General features: G+C 33.6%; 1 protein-coding gene across 1 annotated transcript; it reads left to right on the top strand.

The window, feature by feature from the left end:
- The first annotated feature begins 15,601 nt into the window (after positions 1 to 15,601).
- Positions 15,602 to 22,424, top strand: LOC142233888 (CUE domain-containing protein 1). The gene is made up of 3 exons (XM_075304949.1): positions 15,602 to 15,756; positions 15,823 to 16,065; positions 16,149 to 22,424. Exons 2-3 carry the CDS (start codon positions 15,904 to 15,906, stop codon positions 16,950 to 16,952), a joined length of 966 nt encoding a protein of 321 aa, XP_075161064.1. The 5' UTR covers positions 15,602 to 15,756; positions 15,823 to 15,903; the 3' UTR covers positions 16,953 to 22,424.
- The last annotated feature ends 1,309 nt before the right edge of the window (positions 22,425 to 23,733 follow it).

The raw sequence follows: 23,733 nt of genomic DNA, 5'->3' as shown, positions 1-23,733 counted from the left end.
GACGCTCAGTTTAGGAGATATGAGCAAAAGAAGTTTTTCATATAAAAATTTCAATTTTTTTAGGTATTGGGTGGATTTTTCAATTTTTTCGCCCTAGGACGCATATTTAAGGAGATATGGGCAAAAGAAGTTTTTCATATAAAAATTTCAATTTTTTTAGGTTTTGGGTAGATTTTTCAATTTTTTGAGGGTGGTCACGAATTAAAGTCCTTTTCGCTCTAGGACGCTTAGTTTAGGAGATATGGGCAAAAGAAGTTTTTCATATAAAAATTTCAATTTTTTTTAGGTTTTGGGTAGATTTTTAAATTTTTTGGGGGTGGTCACAAATTAAGGTCCTTTTCGCTCTAGGACGCTTAGTTTAGGAGATATGGGCAAAAGAAATTTTTTATATAAAAACTTAGTTTTTGTAGGTTTTGGGTGGATTTTTCAATTTTTTTGGGGAGGTCACGAATTAAAGTCCTTTTCGCTCTAGGAGGCTTAGTTTAGGAGATATGGGCAAAAGAAGTTTTTCATATAAAAATTTCAATTTTTTAGGTTTTGGGTGGATTTTTCAATTTTTTGGGGGTGGTCACGATGTAAAGTCCTTTTCGCTCTAGGACATTTAGTTTAGGAGATATGGGCAAAAGAAGCTTTTCATATAAAAATTTCCATTTTTTTAGGTTTTGGGTGGATTTTTCAATTTTTTGGGGGTGGTCACGAATTAAAGTCCTTTTCGCTCTAGGACGCTTAGTTTAGGAGATATGGGCAAAAGAAGTTTTTCATATAGAAATTTACATTTTTTTAGGTTTTGGGTTGATTTTTCAATTTTTTGGGGGTGGTCACGAATTAAAGTCCTTTTCGCTCTAGGACACTTAGTTTAGGAGATATGGGCAAAAGAAGTTTTTCATATAAAAATTTCAATTTTTTTTGGTTTTGGGTGGATTTTTCAATTTTTTGGGGGTGGTCACGAATTAAAGTCCTTTTCGCTCTAGGACGCATATTTAAGGAGATATGGGCAAAAGAAGTTTTTCATATAAAAATTTCAATTTTTTTAGGTTTTGGGTGGATGTTTCATTTTTTTGGGGGTGGTCACGAATTAAAGTCCTTTTCGCTCTAGGACGCTCAGTTTAGGAGATATGAGCAAAAGAAGTTTTTCATATAAAAATTTCAATTTTTTAGGTTTTGGGTGGATTTTTCAATTTTTTTTGGGATGATCACGAATTATCGTTCTTTTCGCTCTAGGACGCATATTTAATTATACCCTGCTCCAAACTGTGGAACAAGGTATTATAAGTTAGTGCATTTGTTTGCAACACCCAGAAGGAGACGTCTTTGGCAAAAATGCTCATGGTGGGCTCCTGAGTCGATATAGCCATGTCCGTCTGTCCGTCTGTCCGTGAACACATTTTTGTAATCAAAGTCTAGGTCGCAGTTTTAGTCCAATCGACTTCAAATTTGGCACAAGTATGTGTTTTGGCTCAGAACAGATCCCTATTGATTTTGGAAGAAATCGGTTAAGATTTAGATATAGCTCCCATATATATATATTTCGCCCGATATGGACTTATATGGCCCCAGAAGCCAGAGTTTTACCCTAAATGCTTAAAATTTTGCACAAGAAGAACAATTAGTGCTATAGTCAAGTGTGCCAAATTTTATTGAAATCGGTTCAGATTTAGATATAGCTCCCATATATATCTTTCGCCCGATATGGACTAATACGGTCCCGGAAGCCAGAGTTTTACCCCAATTTGGTTGAAATTTTGCACATGGTAGAATTAGCATTGTTGCTATGCGTGCCAAATTTGGTTGAAATCGGTTCAGATTTAGATATAGCTCCCATATATAGCTTTCGCCCGATTTACACTCATATGACCACAGAGGCCAATTTTTTGCTCCGATTTAGTTGAAATTTTGCACAGAGAGTAGAATTAGCATTGTAGCTATGTGTGCCAAATTTGGTTGAAATCGGTTCAGATTTAGATATAGCTCCAATATATAGCTTTCGGCCGATTTACACTCATATGACCACAGAGGCCAATTTTTTGCTCCGATTTAGTTGAAATTTTGCACAGGGAGTAGAATTAGCATTGTTGCTATGCGTGCCAAATTTCGTTGAAATCGGTTCAGATTTAGATATAGCTCCCATATATATGTTTATCTGATTTCGACAAAAATTGTCAAAATACCAACATTTTCCTTGTAAAATCGCCACTGCTTAGTCGAAAAGTTGTAAAAATTACTCTAATTTTCCTAAACTTCTAATACATATATATCGAGCGATAAATCATAAATAAACTTTTTCGAAGTTTCCTTAAAATTGCTTCAGATTTAAACGTTTCCCATATTTTTTTTACTAACATTGTGTTCCACCCTAGTGCATTAGCCGACTTAAATCTTGAGTCTATAGATTTTGTAGAAGTCTCTCAAATTCTGTCCAGATCGAGTGATATTTAAATGTATGTATTTGGGACAAACCTTTATATATAGCCCCAACACATTTAACGGATGTGATATGGTATCGAACATTTAGATCTACAAAGTGGTGCAGGGTATAATATAGTCGGCCCCGCCCGACTTTAGACTTTCCTTACTTGTTTTAATTTAATTTATTTATTTTCATATGTAACTAAGCATTAAAAAGGCCTTATACAGTTACTTAAATCAACATTTTAAATACTACTCAAAACAATTCTCTTATTTCTAACATTAATATACCAACAATAATACAACAACAGGATACTACTCTATTATAATGTATAATAAAATTAAAATTATAAATATTTGGACACAATATATATATAATAAATAAACACTTAAAACAAAACATATAACCTATACAACAAAAAAGCATAATTACAAAAAGATATACATTAAAGAAAAAAAAATAAATAAAACTAAAACTTATTTTTAAAAAATATATATAAATAACACCACTTTATGAAACGTACTTTCTCTCTTTCAAAAACTACTCTGAAAGGAGATATGGCCAACAGAATTTTTAATATAAAAATTTCATTTTTTTAGGTTTTGGGTGAGTTTTTCCATTTTTTTGGGGGTGGTCACGAATTAAAGTCTTTTTCGCTCTAGGACGCATATTTAAGGAGATATGGGCAACAGAAGTTTTTCATATAAAAATTTCAATTTTTTTAGGTTTTGGGTGGATTTTTCAATTTTTTGAGAGTGGTAACTAATTATCGTCCTTTTCGCTCTAGGACGCTTAGTTTAGGAGATATGGGCAAAAGAAGTTTTTCATATAGAAATTTCCATTTTTTTAGGTTTTGGGTGGATTTTTCAATTTTTTGGGGGTGGTCACGAATTAAAGTCCTTTTCGCTCTAGGACGCTTAGTTTAGGAGATATGGGCAAAAGAAGTTTTTCATATAGAAATTTACATTTTTTTAGGTTTTGGGTTGATTTTTCAATTTTTTGGGGGTGGTCACGAATTAAAGTCCTTTTCGCTCTAGGACGCTCAGTTTAGGAGATATGAGCAAAAGAAGTTTTTCATATAAAAATTTCAATTTTTTTAGGTATTGGGTGGATTTTTAAATTTTTTGAGAATGGTCACGAATTATCGTCCTTTTCGCTCTAGGACGCATATTTAAGGAGATATATAATAGTTTTTCATATAAAAATTTCAATTTTTTTTAGGATTTGGGTGGATTTTTCAAATTTCTGAGAGTCGTCACGAATTATCGTTCCTTTTGCTCTAGTACGCATATTTAAAGAGATATGGCCAAAAGAAGTTTTTCATATAAAAAATTTCATTTTTTTTAGGATTTCGGCGAATTTTTAATTTTCTGAAGGTGGTCACGAATTATCGTCCTTTTCGCTCTAGGACGCATATTTAAGGAGATATGGCCAAAAGAAGATTTTCATATAAAAATTTCATTTTTTTAGGTTTTGGGTGGATTTTCAATTTTTTTTAGGGTGGTCACGAATTATCGTTCTTTTCGCTCTAGGATGCATATTTAAGGAGATATGGCCAAAAGAAGTTTTTCATATAAAAATTTCATTTTTTTAGGTTTTGGGTGGATTTTCAATTTTTTTTTAGGGTGGTCACGAATTATCGTTGTTTTCGCTCTAGGACGCATATTTAAGGAGATATGGCCAAAAGAAGTTTTTCATATAAAATTAAAATTTTTTTAGGTTTTGGGTGGATTTTTCAATTTTTTGAGAGTGGTCACGAATTATCGTCATTTTCGCTCTAGGACGCATATTTTGGGTTTTGGGTGGATTTTTAACTATTTTGGGGGAGGTCACGAATTATCGTCCTTTTCGCTCTAGGACGCATATTTAAGGAGACATGGCCAAAAGAAGTTTTTTTATATAAAAATTTCATTTTTTTTTTGGGTGGATTTTTCAATTTGTTGAGAGTGGTCACGAATTATCGTCCTTTTCGCTCTAGGACGCATATTTAAGGAGATATGGGCAAAAGAAGTTTTTCATGCAAAAATTTAAATTTTTTTAGGTTTTGGGTGGATTTTTCAATTTTTTGAGAGTGGTCACGAATTATCGTCCTTTTCGCTCTAGGACGCATATTTAAGGAGATATGGCCAAAAGAAGTTTTGCATATATAAATTTCATTTTTTATGTTTTGGGTGGATTTTCGACTTTTTTTGGGGTGGTCACGAATTATCGTCCTTTTCGCTCTAGGACGCATATTTAAAGAGATATGGCCAAAAGAAGTTTTTCATATAAAAATTTCATTTTTTTAGGTTTTGGGTGGATTTTCAATTTTTGTTTTAAGGTGGTAACGAATTATCGTCCGTTTCGCTCTAGGGCGCTTAGTTTAGGAGATATGGCCAACAGAAGTTTTTAAAATAAAAATTTCATTTTTTTAGGATTTGGGTGGAGAAGAATTATCGTCCTTTTCGCTCTAGGACGCATATTTAAGGAGATGTGGCCAAAAGAAGTTTTTCATATAAAAATTTCATTTTTTTATGTTTTGGGTGGATTTTAAATATTTTTTAAGGTGGTCACGAATTATCGTCCTTTTCGCTCTAGGGCGCATATTTAAGGAGATATGACCAATAGAAGATTTTAATATAAAAATTTCATTTGTTTTAGGTTTTGGGTGGATTTTTCGATTGTTTTAGGGTGGTTCGATTGTTTGAGGGTGGCATACGCAGATGATGTGGCGCTAGCAGTCAGGGGAAAATTCCCATCCACAATCAGAGATATTATACAGAGAGCTCTCCGGATGACTGAGAAATGGGCGACAGATAATGGTACTGAAATTCCCCTTGATGAGTGTGCAAAATACCTTGGCGTTATTTTGGACAGGAAGCTGAATTTTAGGCTTAATATTGAAGAGAGGGCGAGAAAAGCCACGGTAGCTTTGTACTCGTGCAAAAAGGCAATAGGGAAAAAGTGGGGACTAAGACCAAAAATTGTGCATTGGCTATACACGGCAGTAGTTAGACCTATAATGCTATATGGTGTTGTAGTCTGGTGACCGGCACTTCAGAAACCGACTTGTTTAGATAAAGTTCAGCGTATGTCGAGCTTATGTATCTCAGGCGCATTTAGTAAAACAGGAACAGACTCCCTTAATGTCATGCTACATCTATTGCCTTTAGACATTTTGGCCAAACAGTCAGCTGCAACAACGGCTGTGCGGTTGCGCGAGCTATCGGTGTGGTCGGAAAAAATGGACGGTCATAGTTCGGTCCTCAAAGTAATGCCAGATGTGCCTAACGTAGTGGATTACACCCTTGCAAAACCACTTTTCGACAAAAAGTTTGAAACTCTAGTTCCCAACGGTGAGGCGTGGTGTACACAGACCCCGGGGAATAAAATATATATAGATTTCTATACTGATGGCTCCAAATTGAATGGACAAGTGGGCTTCGGAGTATATTCTAAAGATCTGGAAATTCGAATAGCGAAAAGATTACCTAATCACTGTAGTGTTTTTCAGGCTGAAATATTGGCAATAAGAGAGGTGGTGAATTGGCTGAGAAGTAATGTTCCAACAAATATTGGCATTAATATATACTCAGACAGTCAACCTGCAATAAAATCCTTGGACTCTGTGTTTCTTAACTCGAAAACGGCCATAGACTGCCGCAAATCTCTCAACGAGATGGCTGAGCAGTACAATATTCACCTAATATGGGTGCCTGGCCATAGAAACATACCGGGGAACTGCGAAGCAGATGTGTTAGCAAGGCTAGGCTGCAAGCTCTTACTGCGTGAGAAGGCTGTTATGATGGCCAATATTCGATGGGAAAATTGCAAGGGTTGTAACGACACCAAGCAAATAGGGCCCCATTTAAACTTAAACCGCACACTAGATATGCTAGTGTTCTCAAGGCGTCAGATAGAACTCCTGACATCTGCTATAACGGGTCGCTGCCTGATAGGCGAATTTGCAAAAACTATAGGTGCAAAGTATAATGACTATTGTATAAGCTGTCATGATGTGGAGGAAAAGGAATCATTTAAACACCTCTTGTGTGAGTGTCCTGCTTTTTGTGTAAGGCGTAAGCGAATTTTAGGAGCATATAGCTTTAGATTACTGGCTGACCTGGAAAACGTTAACTTAAGCAGTTTGTTAATGTTTTTGGAGCAATCTGGTTGGTTCCACAAAAGTAAATAATAGAGAAGGTTCAGTGGTTAAGACTAGAAGTGCCCATATGTAATAGGTACTTTTAGTTAAATGTGGTATCACAATGGACTGAATAGTCTAAGTGAGCCTGAAATTTAATCGGGCTGGCACTTTAACCTAACCTAACCTAGGGTGGTCACGAATTATCGTCCTTTTCGCTCTAGGACGCTTTGTTTAGGAGATATGTCCAAAAAAAGTTTTTAATATAAAAATTTCAATTTTTTAGGATTTGGGATTTCAATTTTTTGAGAGTGGTTACGAATGATCGTCCTTTTCGCTCTAGCACGCATATTTAAGGAGATATGGCCAAAAGAAGTTTTTCATATAAAAATTTATTTTTTTTAGGTTTTGGGTGGATTTTCATTTTTTTAGGTTGGTCACGAATTATCGTCCTTTTCGCTCTAGAACGCTTAGTTTAGGAGATATGGCCAAAAGAAGTTTTTAAAATTAAAATTTCAATTTTTTCGGATTTGGGCGGATTTTTCAATTTTTGAGAGTGGTCACGAATTATCGTCTTTTTCGCTCTAGGACGCATATTTAAGGAAATATGGCCAAAAGAAGTTTTTCATATAAAAATTTCAATTTTTTAGGATTTGACGGTGGTCACGAATTATCGTCCTTTTCGCTCTAAGACGCTTAGTTTAGGAGATATGTCCAAAAGATTTTTTTTTTTTAATTTTTTTTTTTTTTTAGGTTTTGGGTGGATTTTCAATTTTTTTTAGGGTGGTCACGAATTATCGTCCTTTTCGCTCTAGCACGCTTAGTTTAGGAGATATGGCCAAAAGAAGTTTTTAAAATAAAAATTTCAAGTTTTTAGGATTTGGGTGGATTTTTCAATCTTTGAGAGTGGTCACGAATTATTGTCCTTTTCGCTCTAGGACGCATATTTAAGGAGATATGGCCAAAAGAAGTTTTTCATATAAAAATTTAAATTTTTTTAGGATTTGGGTGGATTCGTCAAATTTTTGAGTCTGGTCACGAATTGTCGTCCTTTTCGCTCTAGGACGCTTTGTTTAGGAGATATGGCCAACAGAAGTTTTTAATGTAAAAATTTAAATTTTTTAGGATTTGGGTAGATTTTTCAATTTTTTGAGAGTGGTCACGAATTATCGTTCTTTTCGCTCTAGGACGCATATTTAAGGAGATATGGCCAAAAGAAGTTTTTCATATAAAAATTTCATTTTTTTAGGTTTTGGGTGGATTTTCAATTTTTTTAGGGTGGTCACGAATTATCGTTCTTTTCGCTCTAGGACGCATATTTAAGGAGATATGGCCAAAAGAAGTTTTTCATATAAAAATTTCATTTTTTTATGTTTTGGGTGGATTTTAAATATTTTTAAGGTGGACACGAATTATCGTCCTTTTCGCTCTAGGACGCATATTTAAGGAGATATGGCCAAAAGAAGTTTTTCATATAAAAATTTAATTTTTTTAGGTTTTGGGTGGATTTTCAATTTTTTTTAGGGTGGTAACGAATTATCGTCCTTTTCCCTCTAGGACGCTTAGTTTAGGAGATATGGCCAACAGAAGTTTTTAATATAAAAATTTCATTTTTTTAGGATTTGGGTGGATTTTTCAATTTTTTGAGGGTGGTCATGAATTATCGTCCTTTTCGCTCTAAGACGCTTAGTTTAGGAGATATGGCCAAAAGAATTTTTTTCTTATAAAAATTTAAATTTTTTTAGGATTTGGGTGGATTTTTCAATTTTTTGAGAGTGGTCACGAATTATCGTCCTTTTCGCTCTAGGACGCATATTTAAGGAGATATGGCCAACAGAAGTTTTTAATATAAAAATTTCATTTTTAGTTTCTGGGTGGATTATTCGATTGTTTTAGGGTGGTCAAGAATTATTGTCCTTTTCGCTCTAGGACGCATATTTAAGGAGATATGGCCAAAAGAAGTTTTTCATATAAAAATTTAAACTTTTTTTTTAGGTTTTTGGTGGATTTTCAATTTTTTTAGGGTGGTAACGAATTATCGTCCTTTTCGCTCTAGGACGCTTAGTTGAGGAGATATGGCCAACAGAAGTTTTTAAAATAAAAATTTCAATTTTTTAGGTTTTGGGTGGACGCATATTTAAGGAGATATGGCCCAAAGAAGTTTTTCATATAAAAATTTCAATTTTTTTAGGATTTGGATGGATTTTTACATTTTTTTGAGGGTGGTCACGAATTATCGTCCTTTTCGCTTTAGGACGCATATTTAAGGAGATATGGCCAAAAGAAGTTTTTCATATAAAAATTTCAATTTTTTAGGATTTTGGTGGATTTTTCACTTTTTTGAGCGTGGTCACGAATTATCGTCCTTTTCGCCCTAGGACGCTTAGTTTGGGAGATAGGGCCAAAAGAAGTTTTTCATTTAAAAATTAAAATTTTTTAGGTTTTGGGTGGATTTTTAACTTTTTTTGAGGGTGGTCACGAATTATCGTCCTTTTCGCTCTAGGACGCTTAGTTTAGGAGATCTGGTCAAAAGAAGTTTTTTCATATAAAAATTTAAAGTTTTTTAGGATTTTGGTGGATTTGTCAATTTTTTTGAGGGTGGTCACGAATTATCGTTCTTTTCGCTCTAGGACGCATATTTAAGGAGATATGGCCAAAAGAAGTTTTTCATATAAAAATTTCATTTTTTTTTTGGTTTTGGGTGAATTTTTCAATTTTTTGAGAGTGGTCACGAATTATCGTCCTTTTCGCTCTAGGACGCTTAGTTTAGGAGATATGGTCAAAAGAAGTTTTTTCATATAAAAATTTAAAGTTTTTTAGGATTTCGGTGGATTTTCAATTTTTTTGAGGGTGGTCACGAATTATCGTTCTTTTCGCTCTAGGACGCATATTTAAGGAGATATGGCCAAAAGAAGTTTTTCATATAAAAATTTCATTTTTTTGAGTTTTGTGTGAATTTTTCAATTTTTTGAGAGAATTATCGTCCTTTTCGCTCTAGGACGCATATTTAAGGAGATATGGCCAAAAGAAGTTTTTCATATAAAAATTTATTTTTTTTAGGTTTTGGGTAGATTTTTAACTTTTTTGAGTGTGGTCACGAGTTATCGTCCTTTTCGCTCTAAGACGCTTAGTTTAGGAGATATGGCCAAAAGAAGTTTTTTCATATTAAAATTTTAAATTTTTTAGGATTTTGGGTGGATTTTTCACTTTTTTGAGGGTAGTCACGAATTATCATTCTTTTCGCTCTAGGACGCACATTTAAGGAGATATGATCAAAAGAAGTTTTTCATATAAAAATTTTAATTTTTTAAGGTTTGGGTGGATTTTGCAATTTTTTTGAGGGTGGTCACGAATTATCGTCCTTTTCATTCTAGAATGCTTAGTTTAGGAGATATGGCCAAAAGAAGTTCTTCATATAAAACGATCACTTTGTTTAGGTTTTGGGTGGATTTTTCAATTTTTTTGAGGGTGGTCACGAATTATCGTTCTTTTCGCTCTAGGACGCATTTTTAAGGAGATATGGTCAAAAGAAGTTTTTCATATATTTCATTTTCTTTGGTTTTTTGGTGAATTTTTCAATTTTTTGAGGGTGGTCACGAATTATCGTCCTTTTCGCTCTAGGACGCTTAGTTTAGGAGATATGGCCAAAAGAAGTTTTTCATATAAAACCAAGTAAGGAAAGTCTAAAGTCGGGCGGGCCGACTATATACCCTGCACCACTTTGTAGATCTAAATTTTCGATACCATATCACATCCGTCAAATATGTTGGGGGCTACATATATAAAGGTTTGTCCCAAATAAATACATTTAGATATCACTCGATCTGGACAGAATTTGATAGACTTCTACAAAATCTATAGACTCAAAATTTAAGTCGGCTAATGCTATAGGGTGGAACACAATGTTAGTAAAAAAATGGGAAACATTTAAATCTGAAGCAATTTTAAGGAAACTTCGCAAAAATTTATTTATGATTTATCGCTCGATATATATGTATTAGAAGTTTAGAAAAATTAGAGTCATTTTTACAACTTTTCGACTACGCAGTGGCGATTTTACAAGGAAAATGTTGGTATTTTGACCATTTTTGTCGAAATCAGAAAAAAATATATATGGGAGCTATATCTAAATCTGAACCGATTTCAACCAAATTTGGCACGCATAGCAACAATGCTAATTCTACTCCCTGTGCAAAATTTCAACTAAATCGGAGCAAAAAATTGGCCTCTGTGGTCATATGAGTGTAAATCGGGCGAAAGCTATATATGGGAGATATATCTAAATCTGAACCGATTTCAACCAAATTTAGCACCCATAGTTACGATGCTAATTCTACTCCCTGTGCAAAATTTCAATTAAATCGGAGTAAAAGATTGGCCACTGTGGTCATATGAGTGTAAATCGGGCGAACGATATATATGGGAGCTACATCTAAATCTGAACCGATTTGGCTGATATTTTGCAAGTTTTTCGAGACTCATAAAATATTCGGATGTACGGAATTTGAGGAAGATCGGTTGATATACACGCCAATTATGACCAGTTCGGTGAAAAATATATATGGCAGCTATATCTAAATCTGAACCGATTTCTTTCAAAATCAATAGGGATCGTCTTTGAGCCGAAACAGGACCCTATACCAAATTTTAGGACAATCGGACTAAAATTGCGAGCTGTACTTTGCACACAAAAATACACGAACAGACAGACAGACGGACATCGCTAAATCGACTCAGAATTTAATTCTAAGACAATCGGTATACTAAACGATGGGTCTCAGACTTTTCCTTCTTGGCGTTACATACAAATGCACAAACTTATTATACCCTGTACCACAGTAGTGGTGAAGGGTATAAATATGGGAAACATTTAAATCTGAAGCAATTTTAAGAAAACTTCGCAAAAGTTTATTTATGATTTATCGCTCGATATATATGTATTAGAAGTTTAGGAAAATTAGAGTCATTTTTACAACTTTTCGGCTAAGCAGTGGCGATTTAACAAGGAAAATGTTGGTATTTTGACCATTTTTGTCGAAATCAGAAAAACATATATATGGGAGCTATATCTAAATCTAAACCGATTTCAACCAAGTTTGGTACGCATAGCTACAATGCTAATTCTACTCGCTGTGCAAAATTTCAACTAAATCGGAGTTAAAAATTGGCCTCTGCGGTCATATGAGTGTAAATCGGGCGAACGATATATATGGGAGCTATATCTAAATCTGAACCGATTTCAATAAAATTTGGCACACATGACTATATTACTAATTGTACTCCTAGTGCAAAATTTCTACCAAATTGGGCTAAAACTCTGGCTTCTGGGGCCATATAAGTCCATATCGGGCGAAAAATATATATGGAAGCTATATCTAAATCTGAACCGATTTTAATCAAATTTGGCACACATGACTATACTACCATTGTACTCCTTGTGAAAAATTTCAAGCTAATCGGGATAAAACTCTGGCTTCTGGGTCCATATAAGTGCATATCGGGCGAAAGATATATATGGGAGCTATATCTAAATCTGAATCGATTTCAACCAAATTTGGCACGCATAGCTACAATGCTAAATCTACTCCCTGTTCAAAATTTCAACCAAATTGGGCCAAAACTCTGGCTTTTAGGACCATATTAGTCCATATCGGGCGAAAGATATATATGGGAGCTATATCTAAATCTGAACCGGTTTCAATCAAATTTTGCACACTTGACTATACGACTAAGTGTTATGCTTGTAAAAAATTTCACGCAAATCGGTATAAAACTCTGGCTGCTGGGTCCATATTAGTGCATATCGTGCGAAAGATATATATGGGAGCTATATCTAAATCTGAACCGATTTCTTCCAAAATCAATAGGGTTCTATTCTGACCCAAATAAGGAACATGTGCCAAATTTGAAGGCGATTGGACTTAAATTGCGACCTAGGCGGACAGACGGACATGGTTATATCGACTCAGGGACCCACCCTGAGCATTATTGCCAAAGACACCATGTGTCTATCTCGTCTCCTTCTGGGTGTTACAAACATATGCACTAACTTATAATACCATGTTCCACAGTGTGGCGCAGGGTATAAAAAAAAAACAAAAAAGAAGAAAATATGAAGTGTGTTATTTTTACTGGGCGAAAAATGAATAATAAAGTATTGTATGTGAATGATCAAAAAATAAATAAAAAATGCAAACGTTTAAATACATTATCAGTCTCTTTCATCCAAATGAAAAATAAGAATAAATAAGAAATGGAATCGGATATTTTCGTAACTACACTCATAGCAAAAAGTCTGCTAAAAACAGCAGTCGATGTCTGCTGTTATATTTTTGTACTTCTGGGCCAAATGAACAACAATTTATAAAATTTTTAGGTTATAAATTTTTCCTCAAAGCATATTTAAGAACCAAAAGTAGTTTTTTTGTATATTTTTGCACTGTAATATACTTACAAGCTCCTAAATACGATCAGCAAACATTTTGTTTGCTGTTATGCCTCAATTCGATAAATATTCAGATTTTTGGTCACATACTATAGATATTCATAAAATATTGTTTTAATTATGTTAGGATAGCTCCTAAGTTGACATTTTTATTTGTTTTAGCCAAAATAAAACATGTTTTAGAGTAATCGAGCTTCAAAAATAGCAGGAAATGTTTGCTATTTCAGCAAACAGTGACTGCTGTCCCTTTTTCAGCAGACTTTTCTGCCGTCCCTACTAACAAATTTCTTTGGGTGTAACTATGAATGTGCAATGAAAAATGCAGAGATTAACCAATTCCCCAGTGTACGCCTGAGTAATTGAGAAAAGCTATTTTCATATTTTTGTAGAACTATGTGGTCAACATTAAATGTTATAGTTATATTTGCAGAAACAATGTTAAAACAATACATTATTAAAAAATCGCGCCACACATATTTCTATTAAAAATTTTCAATTAAAATTAGAATCCTTGCGAGGCCGTATTTTCTCAACTTGTATACTGCACTTTTGTTAGTGGGAAGAAATGAACAAATGTCCAGTATATGTTACAAGTGAAATATTGTGCTAGAGCAGAGTAATGGTGAGGAAAAAAATACGTTGTAGCAATTATTATGGATGATACATATCTCCTTGATAATGTGAAAATTACTGTAAGTGACACCTTATCCGAAACAACTCGTTCAGGAAATGTGAACGTGGAAAAGACAGATGCGGAAACAGAACCAACTGCGGAGAAAAGTGTTGATGAAGATAATGTCCAACGAAAGTAACAAAGGCTGCGTTGTTTGCCAGGCCAATAGTCCAAATATAGATTTTTTACCTTGCAAATACTTAGTCGTAAGCTATGAATGTAACAGGCGGATGCAATAGAAAGGCGTCAGGATGTGTATAAATGTCCTTGTTGTCGTCATGTAGTCCAGGATGTAATGCAAGTTGCGCTGAACCCGATTTTTTCATTAATGAATTTAGTAAATTGATTAATTGCTATTGATTGCTATATTTGCACTTATCATAATAACATAAAACGATAAAACCCGACCAAACTCTGATTATTTTGATTTCAAAACCATTTTAAGTAAGTTTTGAAGCTTTAAAACTCAAACAAGTTTTAAAATGAAATAACTATGCGATAGCAGAACCCCAAAAATAAACAAAATTTCGTGTTGTTGTATGACATATAATTATTCATTTTCATTAGACAAAGTAGGGCTCATTTTCATGGGGCCCATATTCATAGCGCCTTAGGAGGTATAGCCAAAAAATATCATATTGCATTTTTAAGGACATACAGCCAAAACATGTTTTCATATACAAAATTTAATTTGTTGAGGATTTTCATCGATTTAACGTCATTTTGGCCCTAGGGCGCCTAATTTAAGAGATATGGCCAAAACAAGTTTTTCATATAATAAAGGTGGGTATTAAGTTCGAGTTTAGCCGCTAATTTTCACTAAAGTGAAATCTAAATCAGTAAAAGAAAGTCATAAAAAATTTAATTTGTTGAGGATTTTCATCGATTTAACGTCATTTTGGCCCTAGGGCGCCTAATTTAAGAGATATGGCCAAAACAAGTTTTTCATATAATAAAGGTGGGTATTAAGTTCGAGTTTAGCCGCTAATTTTCACTAAAGTGAAATCTAAATCAGTAAAAGAAAGTCATAAAATTATACATATTTGTTGCAGATTTCATTATAACTTGATGGGGAATATCCCAAAGCAAATTTTCACAATGTTTGTATTCCTTAAAATGGATTATTAAAGAAAAGTAATCGTGAAAAAATTACAATTTTATCGGCTAAACTCGAACTTAATACCCACCTTAAAAATTTAATTTTTTTTTTTTGAGGATTTTCATCGAAATTTTGATTTTTTTGGTGATGGTCACGAATTAACGTCATTTTGGCTCTAGGACGCACATTTAAGGAGATATGGCTCTAGGACGCATGTTTAAGGACATACAACAAAAACAAGTTTTTCATATAAAAATTGGAACTTTTTGAGGATTTTTATCGAAATTTCGATTTTTGAAGGTGGTCACGAATTAAGGCCCTGTTGGCTTTAGGCCGCATATTTAAAGAAATTTGCCCGAAACAAGTAACTTAAAATATTTAAAGAATCCCGCAAAAAATGCCTGGATTCTTTTTTTTTTTTTTGTAAAAATCGAAAGTAATTCGCAAACAATTTGAAATTGTATTGAAGGTGAGCTGTGTCAAACCAATATATATGTTGAAAATGATATTTACCCTCAAAGTGAAAAGTTGTTGTATTTGAAAAACGCTCATGTGTTTATTGACTTTGAAAACAATTTTATTATATGGAGTTGAACCGATTTATACAAGCTTTTGTTAATTTATGAAAGGCCTATTCGAACATTTTACAATGTAAACATGGTTCTATAATGACATCAAAAACACTTGGAAACAAGAAAAGAAGACATATTATACAGTCGTTGTGAAAAAATGTTTCGACAACCGCCTACCGCAATGGTTTTATTTACGCATTTATTTGAATTTGAGAATCTATATCACCCTGTTTTGGTTTCAGTTTTGCTGTCAAAAGTTGGCTAAGTCGGTAACTTCACCATGTCAAACGAGAAAAGAAATCAAACAGCTGATAACCCGAAGTTCTTCTACCTTTGATTTGTTTGTCGAATAAAAATAAAAGGTGTTGTAAATTGTATACTGTGAATAATGTAAATTAAATTTTGAAAACACGCGTCTTGAAACAGTAGCACGAAAGGTAAATCTGCACAATCATTGATAATAGAAACCTAAATATATTAGACATCCAACTTGTTGTGAATAGGAAAAACACATTTGTGAAGTGAAGAAAACTATACAAAAACGCGAACTATAGGGCCCACGGACGGAAAAGGCTACCGACAAAATGGCCTCAACAATGCAATTAGAATTTGCCCAGGCAATGTCAGATTTCAAGATAATGTTTCCAGACATGGATAGGGATGTGATTGAAGCTGTATTGAGAGCAAACCAAGGAGCTGTTGATGCCACCATTGATCAGCTGCTGCAAATGTCCACAGATAATCAGGTGAGTGTAGCAATTCAGTGAAGGACATGGCTTTTATATATGTATACACATGAAATAATATATTCCCATTATTGCGTATTTAGAATGAAAAACTACGCAATGAATTGGAAAATGTTTCCCCACAAAGAAGCCTCATTAATCTGAGTGACAGTGATACAGAAGCAGTCAGTCGGCAACCTAATAAACCACCAGCAACTGGCCAATTAATAGATGTCGATGATATCGATGGCATTAATAGTGGCATAGCAAAACCTTTACCAACATCTGCTGCTCTCATGAATCTCAATACGAATTCACCAAATCACAGTACAGGAGCTTCACCGAAAGTCAGACCACCAAATCAATCCACCAAATCGTCACAGGGTAATACACCTAAAAAGTCACAAGCTACACGTAACCAACCGTCGGTTAACAAACGTTGGAATCCCATGCTCTTACCTTTGCCAACAACATTTTTACGCATAAATCCAGTAGGCAGTGCAGGCAGCAATACTATAGCTTTGCCCTATGATGCCAATCGAGATTTCGATTTGCCTGATGAACAATTCGCCATGATGTTACAAAATGAAGAATTCATGAATCAATTGCGAATCAATCAAGAGTTCATGAATGCCCTCGAAAAGGAGCACGGGGGTAAAGGTAAACCTGATGGAGATGCCGATTTCAAGGAGCGTCTAAAGAACATGGGAAAAATGTCAAGGAAGAAATTCTTACAGGTAGCTAGGGTATTCACATGGCAACGTAATAAAAAGGTAACAACAGCCAAACAAATTGATTCCTTGCCCCTAAAAGAGGAACCCAGTGATGACGAAGAAAACCACAAAAATCTAAATGCCAGTGATCATCATTCACAAACACAAGCTTCTTTACAACAGCAACGCAAGTAAGTGTCTCTCGTCTCAGCTTTCCCCAAGGCTATGCACACTTTGAAAGAAAACAAAATGAATCTCTTAGGCAGATTCTTAAAGATTTAAGTTCTTATCATAATCTTGTGTTGTTATCAATGTTTGTTATATGATTATACTTATTTTTGAGAGATAAAAATCAGAAAATGTGAAACATTAATACATGTCTGCATCACATCCATATTTGTCATTGAAAGATTTTCAAAATCAAAAAGACGTATCTAATGAGAATCTCATATGTATTGTGTCATAAACCAAAATATTCATATTTTAAATGTTATTATCAATGTACAGTGATGTTATAAGCCCATTGTGTCATGCTCTATTACAAATGTTTAATTTTTATTTTCTTTATATTATAATTCTTTATATTACTGCTTAATAGAAAGCTCCCCTAATAGACTAGAATCGTGTAAGAATCTCTCATATAATAATAACAACTTATCTTTTTATTTCTTGTAATAAGTGCAATATTTACAATGTGATATATTTTCCATTATATTTTCTTTTATTTTTTTTTTTTTGCCATGTTTATATTTGTATGCTAATAAAATATATGTGTTATTTTAAATACAATTAATTTTTAGTTTTTGATTTCTTAAATACAGAACATTAATTTCTTTTGTTTCCTCAGGTGATCGCATAGTAGTCGTGCAAATTACTGCTATTTTACTGTTTCTTGCTGCAATAGCAATACAGTGATTTTTTTCAAATTAATATCTTTATTTACTATATATTTTTTCGATGTTTGAACATCATACCATTTTAATACAATTAATTACTACATCTAAGCTTTTAACGATTTTTAGCAAATTAAAACATTTTCGTTCGTATTTTATTTCGGATTTTAATTGTGAACTACGAACTATCATAAATAAATTTTGCTTTCGGTTTGATAAGATGATGTTAACGCCATCTTAATTTAGTATATATAATAAAACAGTATCGAACTTTTCAGAAGTAAGATCGATTCTTAACATTAATAGGTTAAACAATTAAAAACCTAATTTATAGCCCATTGGCATTAGGCTCGAAATCAACTAGAGTGGATTTGAAATTCATTTTTTATAAGACAAATGATAGCCAAATGAAGTCTAGTCTATTATGGAGTACAAATCCTTAAAATTGTTGCTGGGTATTAAAATCGCAGACTTCCATGTTTAAATCAGGAGGAAATTGTTTGGAGAATTATATCGAGGAATCAGAATAGACCTATAGTGGTATAAATTGACATCACTTCAATTCAAGAATTGATGTCAACCTCTACAACCTAACCTAACCTAAGGAGGGTCAATCACGGATGGAAGGACTTGAATGTGGCCCACCAAGATTTGCAATTTTAGCACCTTCTTTTTGTCGGACCATTACGCATATATCTCGTAAGAAATCTCTTCAAGCCATATTTTCATAGAGGTATAGTCCGTTTAATTAAAAAAATATTAACGATCTTCGTATGGTTCATGTATTAAAAATGGCGACCTGTTTACAAATGTTATGCATAATCAAAAACTACTAATTTTTTTAATATTTGATGGTTTTTTAGAGTTTCATTCGACTATTTGGGCATACATCAATAGTATTTCCATTATCAGATAGACCGGAGTTAATTCATAATTTTATTCGGATCCGCAGAAAGTTTCATCAAACTAATAACTTTTCACCAGTACGTCTGCTACTCTTTGCTATTTCAGGAAAAAAAACTTGCAAAACAGCAGTATTTTAGTAACATAGCTGAAAAACAGCATACATTGTTTGCTATTAACAGCAGTTTTGTTTTCTCACTGCCGATTAAATATCTCATTATTAATATACGGTCTATGAGCTATATTTTGTTCATTTTCTGATGCCATGTTAGGATATTGTATAAAAATGTGCCGATATTTTAGAATATGTATATGTGATTATAAAAATAGCGGGTTAGCATTACAGATTCTAGAGTAAACTCTTTTGGGCGCTATACAAAATATGGACCGATATAAATTATCTCCGTATCGCAATGGTCACCATGGCTACCTTGCATATGTTACACTAGCTTCTATATCAGTTTCAGCTAAACATAAAAACGTTTTTCAACGGTGACTGGGGTCATTGCTGAGGGTTTCAAATATGACCTCAACCAACGAAATTATGTTTTGTGGCTGAAATTATGCAAACAGTGACTGATTTTCCCTTTTCAGCAGATTTTAGCTGATCTTTTTACTGCGTCAAATAAACAATTTCTTTAAGGGCATATTTGCTTTTGGGTTTATTTTTTACGCTTATATTAAATAATCATCAATGTTAGTTTTATTTCGAAGAAAATTGTTGTCTTTCTTTATATTGCAATTTTGATAGTAATTATAATATAAAAGTTTTTGTTGGTCTCTGATATTCACAATAATTACAAAATTTGCGATATTATCAGGTAATATTGTATATTACATACTTGTACATCTTCTATTCCAGAATTGTCCAGCGAAAATTATAAATAAATCATGGAAACCTTTTACCTTGTAGATCATTGTTCATTGTGAGCCCTTTAACAAGTACTATAAACACTTTATAAAATTTCTTCACAATTCAAATAGAAAGTGAATAAATAATAAAGATCAAAATACCAGATTCTATTTTACGGTTAATGCTAAGATGTATGTAGGTAACCTTATATACTATTAAAATATTTATTAAATATATTAGACTGATTTAAGAAAACAAAAGTTAATTTAATTTTTAAATTAAGGGAATCATTTTTATTTTAAAATTATATGGCTGAAGATATTGTATGATTTTAACGTTTATTTTAAGTATTTAGTTGCATGCGGTAATTACTTTAAGAAATATTTACAAAAAAAATCTACCTAGCCAGTAACAACTTAAGCAAACATTCCTGTTGAATGCAGTTTGGTGTTGTGTTTCTAGAAGTCGGTTAACACCTGGATCTAAAATGTTACTACCCATAGTAGCTACTTTTGAAATTTCCCTTAGAACGTTTATCTTTTCTCCCATAAGAAATGCATGGAAAAAATCTATTAATCGCATGCGAACGAAAAATTTCGCTAGAGTTTTGATTAAACGACAATAATACATAATTTGTTGTTTCTTATATCGATAAAACCGAATTTTTCGATAGCAAAAATAGTAATGCATATCTTAGAAATGTTTTATTTCAAAATTAATTGACACAATTACACCCAAAGAAATTTGTTAGTAGAAACAGCAGAAAAGTCTGCTAAAATAGCAAAAAGCAATCACTGTTTGCTGAAAAAACAAATATTGTCTGCTATTTGTGCCTCGATTACTCTAATATATGTTTTAGTTTGGCTAAAAACATTTCGTTGTGCTGTTCACTAAAAAAAAAACAGAATCGAATCGCCAACAGATATTTCAAATACATTATTCATGTTTTTACATTCCGTGGACACTCCGCATCGATACATAATAATAAATTCTCTGCTATTACCAACAAACACCGTGTAATGTTTTTCAAAACAGTTTGTTTGGCTGTAACAGCAACACATGCAATTTTGTCAATGAATACATCCAAACATTTTCGTAGTAGACACAGCAGAAAAATCTGCTACAGCAGCAGAAACAGTCACTGTTTGCTGACATAGCAAACATTGTCTGGTGGTTATACCCTGCACCACACTGTGGAACAGCGTATTATAAGTTAGTGCATATGTTTGCCACACCCAGAGGGAGACGAGATAGACACATGGTGTCTTTGGCAATAATGCTAATGGTGGGTACCTGAGTCGATCTAGCCATGCCAGTCCGTCTGTCTGTGAACACATTTTTGTTATCAAAGTCTAGATCGCAGTTTTAGTCCAAACTTCAAATTTGGCACAAGTTTCTGTTTTGGGTCAGAATGGAACCCTATTGATTTTGGAAGAAATCGGTTCAGATTTAGGTATAGCTCCCATATATCTCTTTCGCCCGATATGCACTTATATGGGCCCAGAAGCCAGCGTTTCACCCTGATTTGCTTGAAATTTTGTACAAGGAGAACAATTAATACTATAGTCAAGCTTGCCAAATTTGATTGAAATCGGTTCAGATTTAGATATAGCTCCCATATATATCTTTCGCCCGATATGCACTTATATGACCCCAGAAGCCAGAGTTTTACCGCAATTTGGTTGAAATTTTGCACAAGGAGAGCAATTAGTACTATTTTCAAGTATGCCAAACTTTGTTTACATCGCTTCAGATTTAGATATAGCTTCCATACATATGTTTTTCCGATTTGGGCAAAAATGGCCAAAATTCCCACATTTTCCTTATAAAATCGCCACTGCTAAGTCGAAAACTTGTAAAAATGACTCCAATTTGCTCATACTTCTAACACATATTTATTGGCCGATAATTCATAAATACACGTTTGCCAAGATGGCTCAAAATTAGTTCTTATTTAAATATTTCCCTTTTTTTACTAACATTGTGTTCCACACCAAGGCATTAGCCGACTTAAATTTAAAGTCTATAAATTTTGTAGAACTCTAACAAATTTTGTGCAAATCGGGTCAGATATAAATATATATAAATATATGTATATGGGAACACAAATCGTTATATACAGCACCCAACAGATTGGACGGATTTGATATGCTATCGAAAATGATGATCTACAAAGCGGTGCAGGATAATATAGTCGGCCCCGCCCGACTTTAGACTCGATTTCGACAAAAAGTAGATTACTTGGATCCAAGGATTTAATGGATCAATGATAATAAACTTTAGATTGATAATATTGCTACTTTTATCATATACCCCTAGTCAATAAAAGGCCAACGTCATGTAATTAAGTAGACAGTTTTATTTTCGTTTGCTTTTTGTAAAATTATTGATTTTTATTTTTGTTCTCATGATATTAAAGTATACAAAGTGCTAAGGTAAAAAAATCATTGTTACAAATTACAATATAAATTATGTCAATAGAAATATTACAAAATATTTACCATTACATTTAAACAAATACTATTAATTATAAAACATTAAATGACAATTATCACAGTATTGAGAAGTGAGAATTTGGAATAACATAAATATTAAAACTAAATAAATAAAAATTAACTAAAAACCAATTTAATTCCTTTTTAAACTACAAAAAAATCAAGCAAATATAAAAAGAACAAAATCACAATTATTCAAATTCATATCAATCATGCTTCTAAGATTAGATGCATTTAGTTTTCCCTTGAAACTATTGTAATTGGTGCATAACTACATAAAAAAACTAAAAACCATAAATTACCAAAGAATATGAAGCATTTGTATTTCGTAAAACAAAATTAGAAAACGACATAGCTTTCATTTTGATTAAAATATGTATAGTAAATATATAGCAAAATTCAAATAATCATTGTCTTTGTGGGAAGGATTTGGAAATCTCCATCTTCTTTATGCAAAGAATATGTCATATGATGTAACTATAACAAATAAAATATATACAACAGAATGGAATATAAAAATAAACACGTTTTTTTTTATTAAAAAGGAATAAGTGTTTATGGGCGAAAGTTCTATACTCACAACCATGGCTAAAAAGGAAATTCACATGTTGAAAAAACTCGTTTGTTGATGTGAAAAATTTGTACTCACTTTTGACCAAAAACAACGTGTTGTTGTTGTAACAGTTTTTAATGTAGTTTCATCCATTTTGTTCTATGCTTATGTAGTTCAATTAGTAGCCAGATCAAGGAACTCTGCGACAAGGATGGGATGTGTCCAGAGTGAATTGGTGGTGAGACGGGTAGGCTTAGCTGGGCAAACGAAAAGTTGACGAGTGTCATGTGGACCTTGATTACAGATGGGTCACACGTCAGCTACCCTGGAGGAGAGTGGATAGAGACCTCCCTAGGTAGGTATCTCTCTTCCGGTGGGCGGTGGTCGGACTCCGAGAACTGGATTAACCTTGTAGCTTCTCACCGCTTCAGCTTATCGCCGAGCTTATCGCAACTTGCAGTGGCATGGGCGGATGACTTAAAGAGGCTGTCGAATGTGACCCCGAGAGTCTTGGGGTGATTTGTGGTCAGAATTATTTCGCCGTCGACTCTGACATGTAACTGCTTTCGTACTTCCGTCGGCCATATAGTGAATAGTGTGGCTGAGGATTTGGTGGGAGATATCCTCAAATTTCTTGCAGCGAAATAACTGGTAAGATCAGCGAGGTAGACGTTCAATCGATCGCATATGTCATCAACAGTGGGCCCGGATGCCATGATTGGACAATAGTCCGCATATGATCTCGACGCCGCCAGGAGGGGGTGAAATCGAGGACAGGTAGAGATTAAACGAGTTGATAATTCAGAGCAGTGCGTTATGAGGCCAATGTCAGGTTTTTGACGCATTATATCATGCAAAACTATTTTTCTCGCTAAACATAAACATGCTTGCCAAAATCAGATACATAGTCTCCGAGTAAGTACCATGTTTACGATAAAAAGTCACATGCTCCCCGTGAAAAACTAACATATTTGGAATTATTTCTCTGTGTAACACTAAGCATGAGAAAACAGTGTAATAAAATTTTTGGACCGATCCGCCCACTGGCACACCTACTTGCTAATTGGAAGGTACATCTAAAATTTTGGAACGTTTCCAAATCTCGGGGATTAAAGGTTCTTTTAGTTCTTAGCCCCTTTTTCTGTAATACAAACATTGTAGGAGAAATTATTCGATTTTATAATTTTTTTAAATTTTACCTTTCGCCTGGACGGAGAATCGAACCGCGGACCATACGATTTGAAAGCCAACACACTATCCACTGGGCTACGAAGCTGTT

Source organism: Haematobia irritans, chromosome 4, assembly GCF_050003625.1.
Source record: "Haematobia irritans isolate KBUSLIRL chromosome 4, ASM5000362v1, whole genome shotgun sequence".
NCBI classification, from domain to species: domain Eukaryota; kingdom Metazoa; phylum Arthropoda; class Insecta; order Diptera; family Muscidae; genus Haematobia; species Haematobia irritans.
The sequence above is the reverse complement of the archived record's forward strand: the minus strand, read 5'-3'. Positions and strand labels throughout refer to the sequence as shown.